Source organism: Armigeres subalbatus, chromosome 1, assembly GCF_024139115.2.
Source record: "Armigeres subalbatus isolate Guangzhou_Male chromosome 1, GZ_Asu_2, whole genome shotgun sequence".
Classification (NCBI taxonomy): domain Eukaryota; kingdom Metazoa; phylum Arthropoda; class Insecta; order Diptera; family Culicidae; genus Armigeres; species Armigeres subalbatus.
This window is the reverse complement of record NC_085139.1, coordinates 2,392,712-2,415,778: the sequence shown is the minus strand read 5'-3', so window position 1 is coordinate 2,415,778 and position 23,067 is coordinate 2,392,712. Positions and strand designations below refer to the sequence as shown.

Sequence of the window (23,067 nt, the reverse complement as noted above, 5' to 3'; positions counted from 1 at the left end):
TTCGGTAGCCCATTCTGCCAAACCATTTCTTTCGACCATTTCAGCGAAACAGCATTTTCGCCAAACGACCTACTCGACCAAACACTCTTCGGCAAAATGACCGATTTAACCATTCGACCGTGCGGTTAGCGGCGTCAATCGTCTAGACGCATGGGCTATGGAGTGTGGGTTCGAATTCCGCCCCGGTAAGGAGGAAACTTTTCGTGATCGAAAAATTCCCCACTGGTCCACTGGGTGTTATATGTCCTGTCCGTTGTCTAGGTGTTTTAGTATTCAGTCTGTACGACCTCTGGTTGAAGACGGTGTTCCTGTATTTTATTTCCGGCCATATTGTTCGATCAAACAACTTTTTCGATTGTTTAACCCGTTCGACTAAACGACCATTTCGGTGAAACGGCATTCTCAGCCAAATAACGTATTCGGTCGAATGACCAATTCGGCTAAACAACTTTTTCGGCCGCATGTCCATTTCGGGCAGATGGGTTTCAGCCTAATGATGTTCGGCCAAATGACATATTCACTCAATTGGTCTCCGGTCAAATGCCTTCGGTCGAATGACTTTTTGCCAAACGACCCTTCTCATTTGTATCAAATTCTTCTATTCTCAATATAATTATTTTATATCAAAATGTCAGTGTCCTACCTCACCTTTTCGTCATTTCTGGACCTGATCATTCAATAAATACTTAGCCTACAAAAGAAATGAAAAGATTTGTTAAGTAGCGATTTATTTTTCTATATAATCTCCTCATAATTTAACGTTCCGGCACTCGCACCGTTGTAAAAAGTGAAACACCATTAAAAGCACGCTTGTCGTTCACAACAGCAGCGGGATTGCGTGAGTGATTCAGGACCATGCGAGTCCCGAAAGGTTAAAACTGTGTCCAACAATGTTGCAATTTTTTCAACGCGTATAAAAAATATGTTTTCCCAAGGTTTGCAAAATAGGTCTCCGTGGTAGCGCTGACTTCCGCAATTATATCCCGGGCGAGTGATTTTTTCAGGCTTGGAAGCAAACAAAGTCTCATGGGGCAAATCTGTAGAACATTTTGAATGGGACAGTATTTCGAAGCTCAATTCTACAATTTGGGCCATGACTTATCACGCTGACAGTTTTCTTATTTCCAATTCTTCGTGTAGAATATAATGCAATGTTCCTATTGCAATGCCCATAGCTTCAGCTATTTCGTGGATTATTTTACGTTTTCTCCCAAGTAGCTGCTTCCAGGGCACCTAAGCATGGCTCATCAAAAACCAAAGTGCAGCCACGAATATACACGTTGAAGCAATTCTTCACGGTCACCATCGATAAAGAAAAAGATTCACCGTATTCAGCATCCAAGCGATCTTTGATTCCATTGCGCGTTTTCCCTTCCAAAACCAGAAATCCAATAACCAAACAATATTGCTCTTTTTCCGTTTTTGTAACACTGACCGACACGCTTGCTCCAAAAGCTATTGAAACAAAACTAATGACAGGAATTGACTGAAACTTTGACAGTATGCTTCTGAAAGAATGTTTTGCACAATGGTAAAACTGTTTTGCAATTCCAATCGGGCGGTGAGGCTAATTACTTATTGTAGCAACAGAAAAACAGTTTCGGTTCCAATTCCCAAATTGAACTTAATAAAAACATTAAAAAATTCACGGCAAAAAAATCCTGTGCTTTCCGATAAGTTATGTAAGGCATTTATCAAAAACTATTCGAGATCTGTCAAAAGTTATTGTGTTCTGCAAACAGGGTTATTTGATAACTATTAAACTGTCACTTTTATGATTAAGTTGATTTTAATTCGGGAATTTGGACAAATCTCAACCTTCTACTTTGTTGTACTAAAATATATGATTCAAGAAGATGGTCCTCCGTTTAGGTTTGCATCTTCTGTTCTGAACCATGGATGGAGAGGCAATTTGAAATTTCAAGAAATGAAATTCAATCCGGTGTGGTACCGCATCGGGAAACATACATTGAAAAAGAGACCCACTAGAGGCAACACATCGCACCGAGCAGTGTTCTCCATCGCTTTAGGCATTTGACCCTTCTCCATCTTCGCCGGTTTCAGCTGCGTCTGCCATCGCGCGCAATTGATGCTAATCATTATAATTTATGTCTTCTGTATTATATTTTATTTTCTCTCTTTTTCACTCATTCCCCTCGGTATTCTTGTTCTCAGATTCTCCTTCAATTTACAAGTAATTTGTATTCCGAGCTGCCAGTACAAGTATTTTCCATGTTTCTTTTGTCCTCCGGAACGCGAGTAACATTTTTATACCGTTGCGTTGCTGGTATTTCAAGTCAACACCCGATCCCATTATCCTCCGTTCGGTGCCGGTCCCCATTCCCCAGTACCCGATGTCGACATGGCCATTCGAATCAATTCAATGATCCAACCTGTCTGCCATGATGTTCGTAGTCTGGGCAGAAGCAATATCTCTCACTTGCCATGCCCATTGCGGCATGGCATCAAAAGCGAACGTTCATCATCAACGAGCGCAGGGGCATCTGCAAAAGGAAACAAAAAAAAAGAATTTGCGCGAGAGAAGCGATTCGGACGCGGGCAAACTGCCAATTTGGCGAGGTTTCGCGCGAAATCAGACCCGTTTGCCAGGGTTTCCATCTCCGCCCATCAATGGATCCAAAGTAAGTGCATCAAAGTCAAGTGGAAACTTTGCGATTGAAAGACTTTTTTGCGTTTCCCGTAATATTTAATAACGGAAAGGAACACACTAATTCATCTTTTATACGCGGCACGGAATTTTGACAGCAAGAACAATTTCTTGAAAAATTAGTGAAATTTAGGAAACATCTTTTTTAACACTTGATAGATGAATATGTATATTTGAAATTAACAAAAAGGTTATAAAAAGGGTAATATGATGACAAATTCTAGTTCTGCCGTTTTCTTCATTGAATATTTTTTTAAGTGTTGAAATTTAATCTCATTATGAATTGTCCATGTTAGTCCTCGCCAGTGTTTCGTCGGTGCGAGCCGTTGTTGTTGTTGCCGGTATTGATGGCTGTGCAAAAATCCGAGATGGCAATCTTACTCATGCCCAAACACGCCATTTTGTGTGACTACACGCTCCCGCGGTTTCCAGTTATGGTCGATCGAATGGAACAACCCCAGGATGGCAGTTTGCGCGGTGCGGTAGCGGCAACGAAGAAGCTTCAAAGCAGGCACTGGTTTCCGCATTTTAATTTCGCACGACTTGGTCGGTGCCTGCTGTGGCCTCTCTGCTAGTTTTCGGGTCGAAAATAAAAAAAATACAAACGACAACGAAGGAGGCCACTCACTGTGGCGGCGATGATACGGAGCTTATCTGTTTGCGCTACCGCAGCAACAAACTTGGGGCAACCATTTGGCCGGTCATTTGAGCGTTTTTTTTTCTGTTGTCGGATACCTACATTTGCCCGCTGTCGGTCCGAGCGCACAAGCATCAAACCTAGGTAAATTGAGCTGATGGTGTCGTAATGCGTAGTCACTCGTACAGAGGACGCGGTGAATTCCACTGAAATGGAGGCCATTCGGAGTCAAGCAGAGGCCATCCACTTAACAAGGCAGGGACGAAAGTGCATGATCTAAGAAGCGCGTACATGGCTCTGCGGTTTCCTTATTTCATCGCGTCATCTTAGCTTCCAAGAACGATGGCCCTCGGTTGTTTTGTGCAGTTGGTGTTGGTCGTGCTTTTTGCCTTTCTCTGTAAAAAGCGATAATTGAAATGAAGTCTCTGAGGATTGTCGGTTCATACCTAACGTTTAGTCTTTTGCAAACATTTCATAGTTGAAATCAATTGAATTGATTCAACATTAAATTTGTCTTATTTAATACGATAATAAGTATCTTTCAGTATACAATAGATCGAGAACCATTAGCTCAATTTTGCTTTCAAAATTCGCAACAAAAGTTCGTTCTTGACTAGGTCACTATATCTACTTTGGGTACAGGAATTTCTTTCTGCATCCGGCAGCGCATATAACCACTGTAACTCGGCATTCATGTTTTGTTTTTTTAAGTGATATATGAAGCATAAAAATGGCACATACCCACCACCAACAGTACTGGAATGGATAGTGCTGTGGGTTTTACGCGTGCTCATAAAACGTAGGAGGTGGCAGTTTGGAATTGTGTTGATGCCTGGCGAGGCCCGGCTGGATCGTAAACCAAAAGCTGAAAACTACACCATTTACGATTTGTAAATTGTGTTTGTTGATGCGCGGTCTGGAATTCTAGGGCTTGAATTACAATAGGTGTGCCGTTGCATGTCGCTGGATAGTTGCAGCAAAATAAATAGTCTTGTGCATACATTGGTGACGACCATAGCTCGAAGGCACATCGGATTGAAACAGTAGCGTTTACTCATGTGTTAGGAGAGGAAATCTTAGTCCCAATTTAAAAAAAATCTTTAAACCTTATTGGGATTATGACTTAGCTTCCAAAACGAATTTACAATTTAATTTTGCAGTACTGACCTGAGCCGTATGTAATGATCTTATCAACGAACAGAACATCGAGAAAACCATATTTGTTGCAGTTTTGGAGCGTATAGCCATAAACTGAAGTTCTGAAGGTTAATAGATTGTTACACGGTGTCTTTCTTTTGTGTCTTTGAGTTGGAAAATTTTTTTCAGAAATCAATCTAAGCTTATCCATGAAGGCTCCGCACTCCGAAGATTACAAAATTTCGCAGGCATTGATATTTTATTTAAGGCTTAGAAAAGCTACACAAATACAGGGTTCCTGGACCACTTGAGTTCATTCCGGCCATTGGTCATAACCCGGGGACTTCCAGAATAACCATTTTCTAAATTAAGTAAAAATATGTCGTGCGACACCTCAAACTTCATAGTTTTTCAAAACAATGATAAGAATAATATTTAAAGGGCCACATGGGTTCAATCTGGTCACATCGACCACAATCCAAAGGACACATTGGGCATTTCTAAATTGAGCCAAAGCACGTCATGTAACACCTCAAACTTCATGATTTCACAATGTAATGATGAGAAAGACATTTTTTGGGTTCCTGGACTACTTGGGTTCAATTCGGTCCAAAAGTGGGCCAATCCGGAGGAATCTCGGAAGGGCCATTTCCTAAATTGAGTCATAGCAGATCATGTCACGCTACAAATATCATGATTTTACAGAAAATAATATTCTAAGGGTTCCTGGGCCACCTGGGTTCAACCCGGTCACATCGGCCACAATCCAGGTATTTTAATTCGGACTGCAGTTACAAAAAGACGCCAGTGACGGAAAGGTTAAGATTGAATCAAAATATGTGGTATGGCATTTAAACTTCATAATTAAAAACCAAAATGTTGTCCCTGGCCCTTTTGGATTCAATCCGGCCACATCGGTCACAATCCGAGAGGCCTACGGAATGGCTACTTCTCAGATCAATTATACATGATTCTACTAACCAATTATATTTTAGGTCTCCTGGGCAACTTGGAATCAATCCAATCACATTGGCCACACTACGGCGGATCTGTGGAATGGTTATCTTATAAATTGAGTCAAAGTGCGCCGGGTGAGACCTCACACTTCATGATTTCACAATGCAACGATCGGTTTGATATTTTCAGCGTTCCTGAGCAACTCGGGTTCAATTCCGACACATCCGCTTCAATCTGGAAAACTTACGGAATGGTTTTAAATTGAGTCAAAACAGGTCGTGGGACACCGCTCCCTGGTTTTGCAAAGCAATGATGGGAATGATATTTTTAAAGTTCCTTGGCGACTTGGGCTCAATCCGACTGAACTAGATTTGATTTTAATAGCCTGTTTTGATCCAATTGAACAGGTTTTCATTTACCAATAACCTAAAAGTCACAAAAACAGAATTTATTTCATTGTTTCATGAAATCAAGTATGAGGTGACACACGTCCTATTTTGTTTGATTATAAAAAATATCCATTTCGTAGAGTTTCGAATTGTGTCCGATGTGACCGGATTGAAACCAAGCGGCCCAGGTACCCTCAGAATTCATCATTGTTTTGTAAAATCATGTTTGAGGTGTGACATGATCTGTTCTGACTCGGCCGGATTGAACTCGAGTGGCCCAGAAATCCTGAAAATATAATTGCTATCATTGTTTTGTGAAATCATAAAGTTTGAGATGTCACACGACTTGTTTTGACTCAATTTAGGAGGTCCACTGAATTATTTCCGATGGGGTCGGACTATACCCAAGTGGCTCAGGAGCCCTGAAAATATCATTCTGATCATTGTTTTGTGATATCATGAGGTTTGATGTGTCGCACGACATATTTTGACTCAATTTAGAAAATGTCCGGATCATGTCCGATGTGGCCGGATTGAGCCCGAGTGGCCCAGGAACTCTGAAATTATCATTCTGACAATTGTTTGGTTATATCATGAAGTTTGGGTTAACTTAGGAAATGGCCATTCCGGAGGTCCCCCGGATTGTGGCCAGAGGGAACATGAGTGGCCCAGGAACCCTTAAAATATCATTCCTGTCATTGTTTTGTGAAATCATGAAGTTTGAGGTGACACACGACCTGTTTTGACTTAAATTTCTAATTGGCTACTATTTCCAGGGACACCTGACCCCAACGGATTCTGGAATAATTCTTGAACCGTACTGGCCGGATCGGATCCGGATCGAATGCAACTTGTTGCGAAGGGATCGGTCAAGGAATGTGGGAATCGACGCTATCCTAAGAGTGTAGATTCGCTGACCTTCTCGTGTAACTAAGGAGCAGCGCGGGCAAAAATTCGAGTCTAGGCATAATTGTAGTTGGCCCATTCCTAATGGATTCCAGAGCACGAGATTCCTACGAAACCTTAAAAAAAAGTTTGAAGGTTCTCAAGAAGCAAATCATTTACGGGTACAATCAAACCTAGTAGATCAACCAATCTGGATGCATCGGAAACCACAATCCTCTTCGTTACTCCAACCAAAGTGAACCTAAAATCATTCAATGGTACCAGTTGACGGTTGAGGATCCATCTCGAACGTTTCTTGTTTGTCGCGAAGAAGCTGTTGCGACATTTTCGCAGACGCGTGACAAGCTTCTTTCCTTTTTCTGAACTATCAACGTCCGTGATGATGTTGTCGACATAAAAAAATCATTGCGCCTTCGTTGCTAGTTGCTACTGAATCTGTATGTGTGCAGTATGAATCTCCTGCTAGTAGACCTAGACAACGAGTAACAATAAACGGATCCAATGCGGTGGGTTGCTGTGAAGTCCTACTTCTGCTCCATAGAATAAGCTGCAACTTCTGATCACTAGAGCAGATTCTTATCATTCGGGACATCGTCGTTATGTCAGCCAAGATACCAATCCGACGCAGCCGGATAGGGCGTTGTTGCTGTTGTGCCGTTTTGCTTCAATCCGACGATCTGGACAGTTTTGCTTTGTTGACTCTCTACATGTAGCTTCATTACAGTTTCTCCAAGCTCAATGCGCCTTAATGATGTGCCTTTTATTTGGAAGGCATACGACCTCATGAGTGATGGTTTGTTTGATGCTTTTCACACGTTTAGACTCTTCTGGGATTAAATACTTCTCAGCTGGCAGATTTCGAGTTTCCAGAATTGAGGTAACTGCTCTTCAAGCTCCGCGGTGGAACACAGTTTGGTGGTGGCTATTGCTGATACTTGATACGATCCACCAAAATATCGTATTTTGGAATGTTGCACCTTCTTTGCTTATCCTGAATCTCCTATGAATTGCGGATCTGCTAGTAAGATGTCTTGTGGAAGATTCCACTGACACGTTTCGAAACCTTCATACGAGAGTGGAGTTGTCAGCATTGGTAGTACGTTGAACCGCATCACTTCCTTGTAGAGTTTCCATTTCCCGGCCATGTTCGTTGTCCCGGGATTCGGGATGAATTTATTCGTATATCCCGGGAAATCCCGGTATACCGGGATTTTCGGATGTTTCCTTAGAAAACTTATTTTTTGATTAAAAAACGATGTTATTCAATGTTCAGGGGTAAAGTTAATATTTTAGAAAGGCCACATAATACAGAGTTCAAATTGGAACTCAATTCAATTCTAATTTGAATCGTTTCTTTCGAAAAAAAAATAATATTCACGTTTTTCTCGGAAGGTAGAGTACCCGTTTGGAATATATGATCGCCAAGTCCGAGAAGAAGGGTTCGCTGGCGGTTGAAGTCGGCTTGACTGTTTGCATTGCTTTGAATATGCATTGGGTTTAGACAGTTGCTGGGATTGCATTCAATACCCTAGTGACGAAAGATGGAAGATGTACAGTAGAATCGTACTGGGCCCATAACCTATTGGAGATTTGGGAACCCCTTCACAAAAAAATCACAATACTAGAGTATCAGAGTACAGAATTTAGTGGGAGGTTCGAACTTTCGATAGCTTGCTAGTTGGTCAGTAGGTGTCCAAGCGAAGCTTTGGTCAGGAGCTGGTCAGCAGCAAGAACCAAAAAAAAAAATAGGCAGAGCATCGGGGTTGGTTTACTTGTACTTGCGCATGGGCTGGAAAGTTTGTTGTACGAATGTCGATTGGAAGGACATGAATTGGATCAAGAATTGTTTTGGAGGCAAGAAGCTCAGGAAGACTGACTCAATGTTGGGCGGCGCGAGGAGATTAGCAAGGCGAATATCAGCTAGTGTACACAACCTCACTGTAGACGGGAGATGGGTAGGAAGCAGGCGCCAAAAAGATGTAGCTGATCTTGTACTGTAGATACTTGTTGTTTAATTAATAGAGAGCTGTAGCTGCTGGAAAAAGTATCAGTCAGTAGCCCTCCACCATTGAGTGGTATAGGGGAATCTAATATTTCTGTAAAGGTGTTCTATTAACTGTCTCCGGTGTTTTCATGTATGTTCCTAGTTTAATAATAAGATGATATCGATTGTGCATCACAAAGAACCTTGGCATCGTATACATGTTTGAGCCTACCAAATAAACGAAGTTGAAAGAAAATATGTCTGATGGGAGGTATAAAAATATGATATGGGTCTATCACCTAAGTTGGGTTTCGCGTTCAAAACAAAAAAATTTTGTAAGAAGAAAAAGTACACTGTTTGCGAACCGGAAATGAAACAGCATTTTTTGTCCCGGGTATCCCGGGATGTTCGGGATTTCAAAAATAATATCCCGGGAATCGGGAAATCCCGAATTTTCCTAAATCCCGGGATTTTTTGTCCCGGGATGTCCCGGGATGGAAACTCTACTTCCTTGGAACTTGAAATGCTTGTGAAGCGGGGACTGTTCGTGTCACATATACAGCCTTCTAAAAAAACACTCGGACTCGGAGCCACCTATTCCTTTTACGGTACGGTAATTCTGGACTCATTGGAGATTTATTTCTCGTAAAATCTCGTATGTAAGGCAGTGTTACGAAGTAGTACTGCAAGCTCTTTACGTTATCATAACAAATCCGCAGAATACTGACAGTGAAGTGGAGGGTTCGTTCTGGTCGGCGGCAGTTTTTTCTCGAGTGAAGCAGAGCATAGTGTTTTCTTCCACATTAACGGCAAATTTTTTTGCTGCAATTTCTGGCCAAGTTTCTGCATAGTTTCTTTTCGGTGTCTTCATTTTGCATAGGAATCTGATGGAATGGTTTGGCACAGAAACAACACTGATTGCCAAAAGCAAAGAGTAGCAAGACAACTTCTTACACGGAAAATAAAAAATATTATTGAATAGGGAAATGTACCGGTTTTGGTCATGTTCCTAATTTGGCCAATTTCTATTATAACTAAAAAAGTAAAGCAATTTTCAAGGGTTTTTAATAAGCTCTAACAGGAGATATATCCCTCATCTTTCTTCAATGTTGAAACTGATCGATATTTGTTTTGGAAAATATGCTTTTTTCAAGGTTGACCAAATTAGACATTAAGGTGGCCAAAACCAGTACACTTCCCCTATTGTTTTTGCTGGGTCAAGATTTGCCTATAGCTGACAATTTGACCATGGTAGATCTTACACCGTAACACACCACGCAAAGTGGAATTGTATCTTACATTTACTTATTTCGGGTATATTTTTCTACTTCCAAACAAAGTTCAAAGGCCATCGTTACATTATTTATTAAAGAAGGAATTACATCCATCTTATATTAAAACTCCACATCTTTCTCCAGAAGTAAGTCTATCGACATCATCCCAGCAATGACGCACACCGCCTCATAAGATATGGTGCGGCATGCGCTTGCAACCCGCAGACACATCAGCTGGTGTACCCTGATTAATTTCTTAATTTTGCACCCGGCCTCTAGTGCTTTGGACCATGCTGGTACGCCGTATCGGATAATAGACAATGCTACACCCGCTATAAGCCTACGCACCTGACTTTGCACCACCGACCCTTGGACATCATTCGCGATAAAGATTTTATTGCCAATGAAGCCGTTTGGCATACACAAACGACGTGGCCCGTAAAATTGAGCTTATCGTCGATTATCACGCCCAGATACTTTAATGAACTCACAAAGTTAACTGTGCAGGTCCCTAAGTTTATGCTCGCTTGCTGCAACCCATGGTGGTTATGCACCACAACAACCTCAGTCTTGTGATGTGCTAACGCCAGCCATTCTTCGACTTTGCTAATCGCGTTCGAAGCTTTCAATTCAACTTGGTCGAGAGTGTCGCCTGTGACCTCTAGCATTTCATCATCCGCAAAGCCTTCTATTTTCACACCCGCCGAGAGATTTAAGCGTCATACATGATATTCCACAGAACCGATCCGAGGATCGATACCTGTGGTACACCTGTAGACACTTCAATCGACTGCTGACCAGCGTCGGTGTCGGCTAACAATATCCTGTTATGAGAATAGCTTTTCAGAATCCTGCACAGATAATCCTGGACTCTCAAGCGATGCAGGGAATCAGCTATAGCAGCCCAGCCAGCGTTATTAAATGCATTCTTCACATCTAGTGCAATCAACGCACAGTACCTAATACCTCTCCTATTCAAACCATGCGGTATCTTAGCAGTTTCCGTTACCGACCGAATTGCTTTGATGGTAGAACGGTCTTTACGGAACATGGCTTGATGAGCCACCAACACACTCCGTATAGTCCGTCAATCTATTCAGGATCACCCTCTCTAACAACTTACCAGTTGTGTCGGGTAGTTAAATTGGTCTGTATGCCAAAGGCTCTCCCATGCCTCGGGAACAATCCTTCAACGATCCTGGCTCTGGATTTCTCAGGAATTGTGCTGGTGGTCCTAGCCATCACTATCCTGTATCCATCGACCCATGGAGTATTATTGGCCATCCTGCACAGCTCTTCAAAGCAGGGTCTCTTACTACATTTGATTTCGTAGTTCAGAGCTCTACTCGCTGTTTGAAACACCCAGGACATCGGATAATTCATCTCCACTATGCCTAGAGTCCGATTTTCCCACCGTAGTGATTCTTCCAGCAGTTCTGGGTCGAACTGCGAGGTACGCCATCCTAGATCAGCCTTACTGGCTCGCCTTGTGGTTCTGTTGGGGTATAGCTGACCATAAAACGTTTTTTCCTGATGGTCACCTGGTCCTCCTGATGGAGGACACCCTTCGTGAACCCTCCATTCAGGCTCCACCGTCCATCCCGCGCTGCAGAAGGCCACATCGATGCATGACTCGCCATTCGGTCCTCTGAACGTTGACGCTTGGCCCTCGTTCAGCAGGACTTAGGAGAAGCCTAATCCACTACCCACGCGTTGAAGTCACCTGCTACAACTAATGGTTAAGACTAGCTAGTCTCGCTACAAGATTATCTAACACCCTAGTATACTGCTCTATGTTCCATCTTGGAGGATAGTAGCAGCTGCAAAAGTAAACTCCGTTTACCTTTGCTGTAACAAAACCCTCATCATCAGGAGATGACTCCTGGATGAGGTACCTATCGCAAGTCCAGATGGTCACTATTCCAGACTTATCCGCAACCCAACTGCTACGGTTTGCAGGGATGCGGTACGGGTCGGACAGCAAGGCAACATCAGTCTTATTCTCGTGTACCGACTGTTGTAGCAGCGCTTGCGCTGCCTCGCAGTGGTTGAGATTTAGCTGAGCTACATGCATGACCGAGTCCGTCTAGAGACCGGACAGGCCTGCCCACTGGATGGGTTTTTGTTGTCATTTTACAGGTAGAATCCACAATCTTATATGCTTGTTGTAAGTTATATTTGCGTTCTGAACCCTTTCTTTCTCTTTATGAATTTTTCAGCTGTAATTTAATCTTCATTGTACAACATGACAACAAACAGCTATTGTCTTCAACTAACTTCAAATATTTGAAATGGTTTTCCGAATCTCATCCGTCGCATTTAACCATAGTGAAACTCTGCATAACCCGCAATTCCAGCTGATTCGGTTTATGTGCACATGGCGTGGGGGATTACGTTTAAAAAGGATTCTGAATGAATCCGTTTTATTTATTTGATGGGCTTAGTCTTGTCTGACACTTCACGGAGCCGAGTTTATCTGAATATGTTCAGTTAACAAGAGTGGAGATTGACCAAAGGTCGAAAATTAACAAAGTTGAAATTGGAATGATGTGAGGGCTTCGAATCTGTGAGACGAGGAAAGTAAGGGATAGATGGCTATATCTCCCAAAAACATATTTAAGAATCAAATTTTCACTTTTCCCATGTACGAAGGGTATCCTGAAAAAAATTGAGGGGTTCGGAGCAACTTCGGTATTGGAGCATCTGCCTGGATTTTCAGATTAGGATAAGCATCCGCCTCGTCTTCTCTGGAAGGAAGAAAGGGGTTCGGAAAGTTTTATAATTCATACAAAATGTACGCGTCTTCTAGACAAAAAAAACTTTGTAAGAAGGGTTTCATTTTTTCAATTCAATTAAATCTTTTCAAATTACACAGTGACGTGCAGCAACGATAGATTGTGCAACAATTAGCATCGTAAAATTTCTCAATGGGTCACAAGATGTGTTGTTTTCCCAAATCGTTGCTACATTAAAATTTATATCCCTAATCCTCACTCACAACCGAAAAACAAGGTACCAAACAAATGACTCGTAGGTCTTAACGAAAACAATTTACACGGCAATAAATCGTTAAATCAAACATAATACTGCCTTTTTCTTCATATGTCTACGGCAACGTTTAACGTTTTATGCTTTTATAGCATCCCATATTCAGGTTGTTGCTTCCCTGCATCTTGCCCTATGCTAACCGGAAGGGGAAATTTTGAGGTCCAACACAGTCTAAAGAGGTCTTTCCCACAATAAACGAGCTACCGGTTGATGGCGCTGACGTACCTGGCATCGATTATTATTGTGCGGGAAATTAGTAGAGCAAACACACTCCAACAAGGATGTGTGACTTGCGATCGAGCCATGCCGCGATAGTAAGAATGAAATTAACGACCAAAGAGTAAACAGATTTTTATGCTGTTATTAGAGCCGCCATAAAACGTTTGTTGGTATACGGTGGCACGCGGTTCGGAATGAAACGTGCGCCCGCGGATCATTGGAGCAATTTGAGTCCGATAATTAAATTATCACTTTATTACAGGAGGTGCAAGTCAGCGCCACCATCAAAATTGGACCCCAAAAGCAAACGGAACCACTCTTCCTTTCACTCGGGTGGGAATGGCTTCCACGGTTGGTTGGTTGATGTTTTGACTTGACGCTTTTCCGCTCGTAACGGCGAATGGGTCTTTAAACACCTTAACAGCCTACCCTGCCCGAGCGCGGCATCCAGAGTGACGGGACGGGAGCAGAGCGCTAGCTCGTTTGGGTGATTTTATTGGTTTTTGAATGACTGGCCTGGTGCAAAAAAATACATCAACCATCCAACCGCACTCGCAGAACAATAAACCAAGGCCACCGCGAGGACAGTCAGCCAGTGTCTAGCAGGACAGCCGGTGCGGTTCCTAGTTCGGGCGAAAGTGATCTTGCGGTGGGGAAAAACGTTTAACGCAAATTTTCACAAGTGGCGATACGGCCTATAACGTGTACGAGGAGCCGAAAAGCAAAAGATGGCTGATTTGATGCACATCTTCATTAGGGTGAGGCTTATTGGTCCTTTTTTCAATTCAATCATATGTGCAATAATGTTGATGTTAATATGTTGGAGTTGACGATTTCGAGCCTTCGATCTCTATTATTTGGCTAAAGTTAAAAAAATATCAGAGCATTGTACTTCTTCAACATCCAACAGAAACTAATCTTCAAATAAAATCAAATATATTGGTTGATATCTGGTTGAGTACTTGATGTCAAGAACAAAAATAAGGGTGCTCCCAAACAGAAGGAGTTCCATTCTCTACCATAATCATAATTGATCCATGGATTTCACAAGAGATTCCAAAGAAAACTACAAAAATCCTAAGATTTGTAAAATATCTAACATTAAATTAAAATAGTTTGGTGTGACGCACCAATGCGTAGAATTGATACAGTAAGAAATGCCGAGAAGCCAATAGCTTAGATCTTCGAAAACCTCTTCTCATCAATTTTCGGAAATTGTTTTTGCGATACTTTGTAATATTTCTAATGTAGAGCTTCCCTACTAAAATATCTCAGTTACGGAAGATCGACAAAAATAATATCGTTATTCGTAATTTTCGATCGTATTTTCGGATGCAAAGTGTATTTTTTTTCATAATAATTATTGTTGTCTCATTGATCTTCAAAGTTACGCTTGACATCGTTACTCCAAATCCAATTTTGAAAAAGTCGGAGATAAAGACAAAAAGATGGTGCACCCTAAGATGTACCACACTTTTGCAATATGAGCCTTCTTTTGTTGCCAAGACGATTTTCCCTTTTTTCGTTCATTCCATTCTTTGGACCCTCCTCCTACGCAAAATTGGCCACCATAGTCAAGAAGAGAACACTGCAAGAATGCGAATCCCTTGCGCGCGGTCCTTCTGATACCGGAAATAAATGGCTCGACCCGAGACTCGAAATGTCCGTGCAAATGTTTGCTTGTAGGTATGTGTTTTATGAGACGATTATTTTATGATTATTGCATTAATTACAGCGGCCATAAATTATAATCGCTGGATGGGCCTACAACCGCATCGCGCACCGCTCGCTCTGGGTGGATGGGAATGTGACGAAAATTAAAAAGTATCATCGACTATTTGCTGAGGAGGGCGCGATTCTGCCCAGTTGGGTGAGGAAAATTCTTTCGCTTACGTGGGGCGAATCGAAGCGAACCGAGAGGGTGGCGGTGAGTACGGCATAGTTGACTGTGAAGTAGCTGCGCTGAAGTGTGTTAGTTCGGATCCCGGTCGCAAGGTGGCCTTTGTTGGGGAGCCCCAGTCGTCGCGGTTTCCTCACAATGAACACAATGTAATGAAGGAATCGGTTGAATATCGTACATTCGAACAGTGTATACGCTGTTGGGTCGCGGATTGTCGCGGTTTCGTATACGTACACGGGGCGAGGAGAACCGCGAGAGAGCGCACGCGTACCTCAGCGAACTTGGCGGTGGGTTTCTCTCGCCGCCGCGAGCTCGGTGGGCTGTATGCTCTCTCGCGCGGTCGCCTGTCTATGCTTATGCTTGCTTTCTGATCAGTTTGTATGGGGTGTTGTTGTACGCATACCCAGTGCGACGGCAGTGTGAGCATAAGGAAAAGCACAGAGGCATAGGGATATGATGCTATTCAAAAGAGAACGTGTGTTCTACAGGCATAGTTACACAGTGTTTTCTTCTCTCGTTGTGTGTTGCGCCTACCCCGCTGATCACTATCCCCTTGTCAACGTCTTCGTCTGCTCGCTTTTCTCAGGTCGTCCGTTCGAAAGTCCACCCGTGTACATTGCGCGATGTGTATGCACAGGAAACAGACACCACGCCACGAGAGACGGACGGATCGACTGTTGTTCAACATTCTAAGATTTGTTTTCAGTGTAAAGCTGAACCTCTCCAAGTTAAGACACACTACTGAAGACATCTCGGCGGGTCTTTTCGCGCTCACGTGAGATAGTGTGGATTGTCGTGGTGCATAATCTGCTTCACTTCACCGTGTACGGCGCCGCACACACAGTGTCTACTGGCGGAGCGAGTGTCCGGTGTGACGATCCCGGAGTCAGAGCGCGCGGTACGTCGCGGAGGTTTCCTGACATTAGTTTATCGTAGGAGCGTGAGGGAAAACGTCGTGGTTTTTGCCACTCGTCTTGACCGTGTCTTCGTCGTCGTCATAGTCGTCTTCGTCGTTGCCGTCTTTGCCGATTTCGGGCCCGATTGCATTTTTACGAATACTCCGCTCAGTTTCGAAACCGTTTTCGTGGAGTCTTACGAATCACAAAAATAGGCAGATTTTTGCCGTTTACTTTTTCTCGATCAACAACGGTTCTTCGTGCTTGGGGAATGCTCAAGCGAACGTATCAGTGCAAGTGATTCTTTATTCAATCAAAACAGTGATCTCTCCAATGAAATAACAAGTGTCTCAGAAGCAAACGAAATAAAAAATGATCTCTCTGTGAGAGTCGCAAATTTTTAGTAACAAGTGCAATATGAACGAGAAACTTGAATCTGTACAGTTTTGAATCAGACTGAAGAGTTACCAGGAACAGGTTGAAAATTTTGTTTTATTTTCTTTCTTCCATCGTAAAACTCATCTCACCCACCAACGATTCGTGATCGACCTCTCGCTTCAACGTCATCAACGGCGCGCCGCTGCATACCGTGAATCATCGTGTCATAAAATGATAACAATAAAAATAAAATAAAATCATTAAAATCTATGGTTGATGTGTGGAACGAAAATATAAAACATCAACAACAACAACTGTGTGTTTGTATACATCGGTGCTAACTGCTCATCAATTGATTTATGATTGGCGTATTAAAATTAATTACAAATTGTGATTGCTGTGTGCTTGGTGAACTTGAACTGTAACTTGGGTCAACACGCGGGGGCAATAAATTGCACGCACTGCTCCAATAACTGTGCCGCATCCGTGTGCGGGTGTGCGTTGAACGGGAACTGGGCCGGAACAAATCCCGCACGGGGATTGATATTTTCCTTGGATCGGTTCTAAAAAATCTGCAAAAATTACGATCACTTTGCTAAACCATCCACATCACACCTCTGACCTGGCGTGCGCAATATATCACGATCCCCACGATGTCACGGCAGGGTCGCACGCTGCTGCCGGGGCCTGGTGGGGGCAACACTCCCATTCAGTGCACACGGCCGGTGCTGCCATGTACGAGGACCCCACTGGAGGCCACACCGGTGTTGGAGGAAGAAGTCCACCGTCCCTACAGAATACCACCCACAGTGCAAACCATATCGTACAGCAGCAGCAACAGCAAGCCCAACAGCAGGCCGCAGCACAACAGGCACAACAGCAGCAGCAGGCACCCCCTCAGGTGCCATCCCAAGCCTCATCACAACAGACTAATTCCTCCAGCACTGGCCAGCAGAACAGCTCGGTCGTTTCCTCCCAGACACAGATCGTGGCTCCTTCAACTGCCAGTGAATCACCTGCCAGTGTGAGCTCGCAACCTTCAGGTAATGATCATCTCCAAATCTACTTGTGTTTATTACATGACCTCCTCTGTCTATCCCATTCCCACTAACCAAAACTTAGGACCGATTCAAACGAACCCTCTTTATTTGAGCCTTCTTTTCAACATTTCGTGTGAATGCGCCGTACTAACCCCGCCTGTGTTTGATGTTCGTCTTATTCCTAACCAAAAACCAAATTCGACAAATCTTTTTAATTATCCAATTTTGAACCCACCGAACCCCCTTCTCGTCATACGACATTAACCTTAGGCCCTATTCATATACCAGCAAAACGTCCAGCGTTCGAGACCGATTCGTCCCGCCTGAGGCACTCGTACCCGTGGGGGTACGACTCGGGGGCCGACTCGGCCTACCATCCGCAATATCCGTACGGCCTGGGGGCCGACATCAAGCCAATGTACTACCCGGGCTACCCAACCGATGCCAACTTCCAGCCAGTGAGTGCCAGCCCTCTCTTTCTGTGTAGCCTAAGAAGACGTATTGAATTCCCTTTGCGCTAATTAGGTATGCCGTTAATTAGTCCGATGATAAACTGTGGCCCTTGACCGATTACTAATAGGTATAGCAGCGAATCGTTAGTGTCACGTGCAGGAGTCTTTTATTTTTTTGCCGCTGTGATGTTTCAATTCGAATTGAATTTGCATAAGTAATGTGAATAAATTTGTACACAAATCGATTGAAATCAGAGCACCTGTTTGCGATTGATTGGAGTGTTATTCGACATTTTTAGTATAAAAAATATTCAACTGCAAAAGATAGATACACACAATTCGTTGAAAAATCTTTCTTGATTTACGTCACACTTTGCGTGAGAGGGTGGACTTCTGAAAAATATGACTATCTGTATAATACATTAAGACTATTTTTGGCAATAATGGTCAATTTTCTTGTGACGTAATTGAACGAGTTTCAAGTTTAAATTTAAATTTTAATTAATTCTCAAATTTGATTTTTTTATTCACTAATTTGAATTTATTTGGTAGGTGGAATGTAGGCTTCACATCTATCTATCTATACTAATTAAAAACTCATTCGATTTTTGTTTGTCACGATTCAGCTCACGAACGGATTGACAGATCTTCTTCTTTTGCGATAAATTTGTTAGGAATGCCACATTATTTTTTATTGCTTTATTAATGTGCAGTGTTTTTGTAGTTTTGAGCAAAAAGTTTAACCGGAAAAACGAGTATATCGTGAAAACATTGTTAATGCCTTTATTATAAAGACTTTCAGTCATGAACATATACTTTAGACGCATTGTGAAGGAATTTACTATTGTAAAAAATGAAGACAAAAATCAAATCATATCATGTCTCTGAGATAATCAGAATCGCTTTTCCCCCAATTCTTTAGGCTGATTCACACTGCAGTATGTGTGTTTAATTTATTTGTTTTCAATTTCAAGAGCACACAAATATAGGTTTCATGGTTCTTCCTTTGTCCTTATTTAAAAAAATCGATTAAGCTACAATCATATTTTTTGCTTCAATTTGCTTCCTTTTAAAACTATAAATTCAATTCATGTGAAGCGGTTTCAACCCTTTCAAAAATAATTTCGAATAGTTTTTCTAGCCACTTTTTATATGTAGTTAAAATAACGACCTTTCCCGTCCAAAGGTTCATTTCGTTTTATTCGCTTAATGGATTTCTTCCAGTTTTAAAGGTTAACCTTCCCGATGAACGACTAAAATAAAAACTCCCCCTACAAAATTTCCTTAAGAAAATAGGAAATAGCCAATAAAGAGCAATAAATAAATATAAAATTTCCACAAACAGTGAGGAATTTTCCTCAAAACAAAAAAAATAGTAAAAGTGCAATAATAAAAAAAAAACAGTGAGGAGTTTTCCCCAAAACAAAAAAAACATAGTAAAGGTGCAATAGTAAAAGAAAAAATTTCCATAAAGAAATCAAATTTTATCAATTTTATTGGATTTTTTGTATTTTTTTATGGAAACTTTCTTATTGATTATTTTGCGGATTTTTTTTTAAATTTTCATGGAAAAAAAAATTACTCCGCAGAAAATTTTGTAACTGTTTATTGCTTATAACGATTTATTTATGGAAATTTTGAATTTTTCTCCGTGGAACATTTTGATTTCGTTATGGAATTTTTTTTTATTGTTGCAATTTTGCTTTAAAAGTGCTAATTGATTTTAAAGCAATGTATGGAATATTCTTGTTTATGAACATTTTGCATTATTCTTGTAGATTTCTTTTTATATTGCTCCTACCCTGATTTCTTTATTGGTGATTTTTTTTTATGGAAAATTTCTTATTCTTCATGGAAATTTTATTTTGCTGCTCCGAAGAACTGATATGCTTTGACAGCTCAAACTATTTCACAAAAATAAATAAAAAAATAGAAAGGTATCTGTTGTATGGGTTCTTTGGGAAAGTTGTTCGAATGATTGGAAAAATACTTACAGACTTCAATCATAGCTTCAAATTAGAAACCGCCGACTTGTATTAATGCATTGGTTTAACGATTTCACAATCTGATTACTAGCGAGCTGGGTTCGTAATTATCACTCAATCTCAGAAGCAGATTTTTCTTACTAGTTAGGCAAATTTTCGTTTGCTGAAAAAAAAAACGGTCTTAGAAATGATAACCATTTTTCGCTCACTTCGCTTGGTGCGAAAAGTTGATCTGCTCGTTCTCTCTCATAATTAAGTCTATTCGAGCCTTCCCAAAGGCAGACGATACTAACCTTTGTAGACAGTATGACGATGTGGCTAGAGTGGACGCATATTGCAATATTGCAAATGTTTTGGGTTCGAATCCCCGGCTATACAATTTTTATAATTGCTCAACGATAATTAACCTTATCTCGTTTTATTGTCTCACTCGATTCTTAGACTTATTTAGGGTCAACTTACCCAAAGCCATGATTTTTAAGTCACAAACTATACTAAAAATCGAAAACAAAAGTTAAAAAAATGCTTTAGTGTGAATCGGTCTGCAAAATTGGCCTGATGTTTGTCCGAAATCGGGAGAATGTTAGGCCAAAATTCAATTGAAACACTTTTTTGTTGTTTGTAATTTTTAAAATAAATAGAGTCGATCAAAATATAAGTTCCTTGAGAAAGTTGACTTTAAATAAGTTAAAGAATTTAATAAGCTAATAAAATATTTTTTATGAGAAATTTCAATTATTGCGGTGTAGTGGGGTTAAAACGATGAAGCGAAAAAATTATTTCATCGAATAAACATGATTTTAGTTTTTTTAATCTATTGCATTTATTTGACAGGCTCATGAGGTGTTCAACACTTAACGGAGCCGAGACTCGTTATGATATTTACAAACTGCATCATTTTGATAAACAGTTAGTAAAGGGAAAGGAACATTGACCAAGATACTCGTGGGGACTCAAAGTTAGATTGCGTAACTGTAGGATCCACAGGGTTGGGATTTAGGTTTGGGGTATTTCAGCTGCTCAGCCGGGTATTATGATTTTGGTTTATCCATGCTATCCGAATAGGAAAGAGGGATAAATGAAATAAATTATTATGATCAAAACTTATGAACAAAGATGCTCCCTTATTGCGCGTAAAATTGCCTCCTTCGGTCTTTTCGAAACGAAAAGTAAAACCCTCTCAAACTTTTTTCCATGACATATTCTAACTTCTAAGCTCAAATGCACAAAAATAAATCAAATGCTCTTACTATGGTCGGCATTGCATTATTTGAGTAAACATATTAAAAAAAATTGACATTTTCCTTCATTTTGTTCAATAATTTTCCAACAGTGAGCATAAAATATATTGTATTGAGAAGCCTCTGTTCGTGAGTAGATCAAACGAAAGAGCTTGTTTTAACCACATAACCATTATGAACATTTGATTTTAAACAAGAAAATTAGATAAGTTTAATTGATTATGTATAGCGAGTTTTCCTCACACCAAGCGTCTCCATAGCCAGTCAATTATGAAAACACGTTTTGAAAAATGCATCTGAACAAATTAAAATGATTCACCTAATAATAATTGGGATAAATCACCCAAAAGTGTTATTTGACCGCTTCAAGTGTTTTCTTAATACATTTGAGCAATTCTCTGTGATTTCGAAGGAAGCTTTTTTTTGTAGTTTTAAAATTTGCATTTGCAATCTTTATGACTAAAAAAGAAAATCTGCATCAGCTTTCAAAAAGGGCCTAAGCAAAAATGCCTTGACAATTTTCTTAAAAATATAACTTAAAACCAATTCGTTCGATCGTTTTTGTGTCTTCTGCAATGTTTTAGGGCTATGTGAAAAAAAAATCGTTCACTCATATAATCTGTTGTGGGACATTTATGAACAAACGGCAATGATTTTTTTTATTCTTTATTAAAGTGATTTTTTAATTTTAAAATTAAGTTAAGAACGGCAATGAACAAAAAACTCACCCGTAAGATTGTCGTTCAATCTATAAGAAAAAACAAACAACCATGCGTTCACCATTATTTTACATGCAATTGAGTCATTTTACACCACCATTCGGGCATTTTTCCTCAGGCCCATTTTTTAAACATCTTTTGAATGCGTTAGTAAATCATGAAAATCTTGTTGTTTCGAATAGGAGATCATTGTTAAATGTAGCTGGTTTTGTAAATTTTGCATCTACACGATATAATGTTTCGGTGTTCTTGTTTATATTGGAAAAAAACATCGAAAAAGCTTAAGGGGTGTATTTTGGACTGTTCTCCTTATTCTTTGAGTAGGACTAATCGGACTAATAGGACTAGGATAAACAAAAGGTATTTAATTTTTTTCACTGTGGGTTAAGATGAGAAATAATGAACAAAAAGATACAGCATTTCAAAAAAAAGTTAATTTTTTTGAAAATTGTTTTGGACTTAAGAAATTTTAAGATCAAATTTTCAAAGACACGATTAGGCCGTTCTTCTTCATCTTCTTCGTATCGGCATTACATCCCCACACTGGGACAGAGCCACCTAGCAGCTTAGTGTTCATTAAGCACTTCCACAGTTATTAACTGCGAGGTTTCTAAGCCAAGTTACCATTTTTTTGCATTCGTATATCATGCGCCTAACCCGATTATACTTTTATGCCCAGGGAAGTCGAGACAATTTCCAATCCGGAAATTGTCTAGACCGGCACCGGGAATCGAACCCAGTCACCCTCAGCATGGTCTTGCTTTGTAGCCGCGCGTCTTACCGCACGATTAGGCCGTTACAAATATTTAATTAAAATTATGTCCTACTGCTCTCCGAAAGGTCAAGGGGGAATAATAAAAAATAAATATTAAAATTGAAAAAAAAATCAAATAACTCCTCGGATTTGTTAAAGAATGTTTAGAAATCCTCAAATCCCCAGTTTTTTTTGTTGCCCCCTCAAAATATTATTTTTGGCCAAAAAAATCCGAGGGGGGAAGACATAATTTGTTTTAAATATTTGTATCGGCCTTACGCTATCTTTGCAACAGATATTGAACATTCATCGTTATCATCTGAACGATCTTTTATCATCATCTGATCGATCGTACAGCATGTTTCATTATTTCTAGACCAACATGTGAAAAAGGCATTATAGCCTAAATTTATTCTTTTTGGTTCCTCGTCTACAAACATAGACAAAGAATCAGAAAGAATAAATTTAGGCTGTTATGCCCTT

General features: G+C 40.7%; 1 protein-coding gene across 4 annotated transcripts in view; it reads left to right on the top strand.

The window, feature by feature from the left end:
* LOC134219585 (homeobox protein abdominal-B-like) overlaps positions 1-23,067 on the top strand; it is a 155,726-nt gene that overhangs the window by 95,558 nt on the left and 37,101 nt on the right. For 3 of the 4 annotated variants that reach the window (XM_062698367.1, XM_062698359.1, XM_062698387.1), the window contains 2 exons: positions 17,059-17,436; positions 17,704-17,891. In XM_062698367.1, coding sequence (XP_062554351.1) covers positions 17,059-17,436; positions 17,704-17,891 — 566 coding nt within the window. The remainder of the gene's footprint in view (positions 1-17,058; positions 17,437-17,703; positions 17,892-23,067) is intronic. The other variant, XM_062698378.1, reaches the window with a different exon arrangement.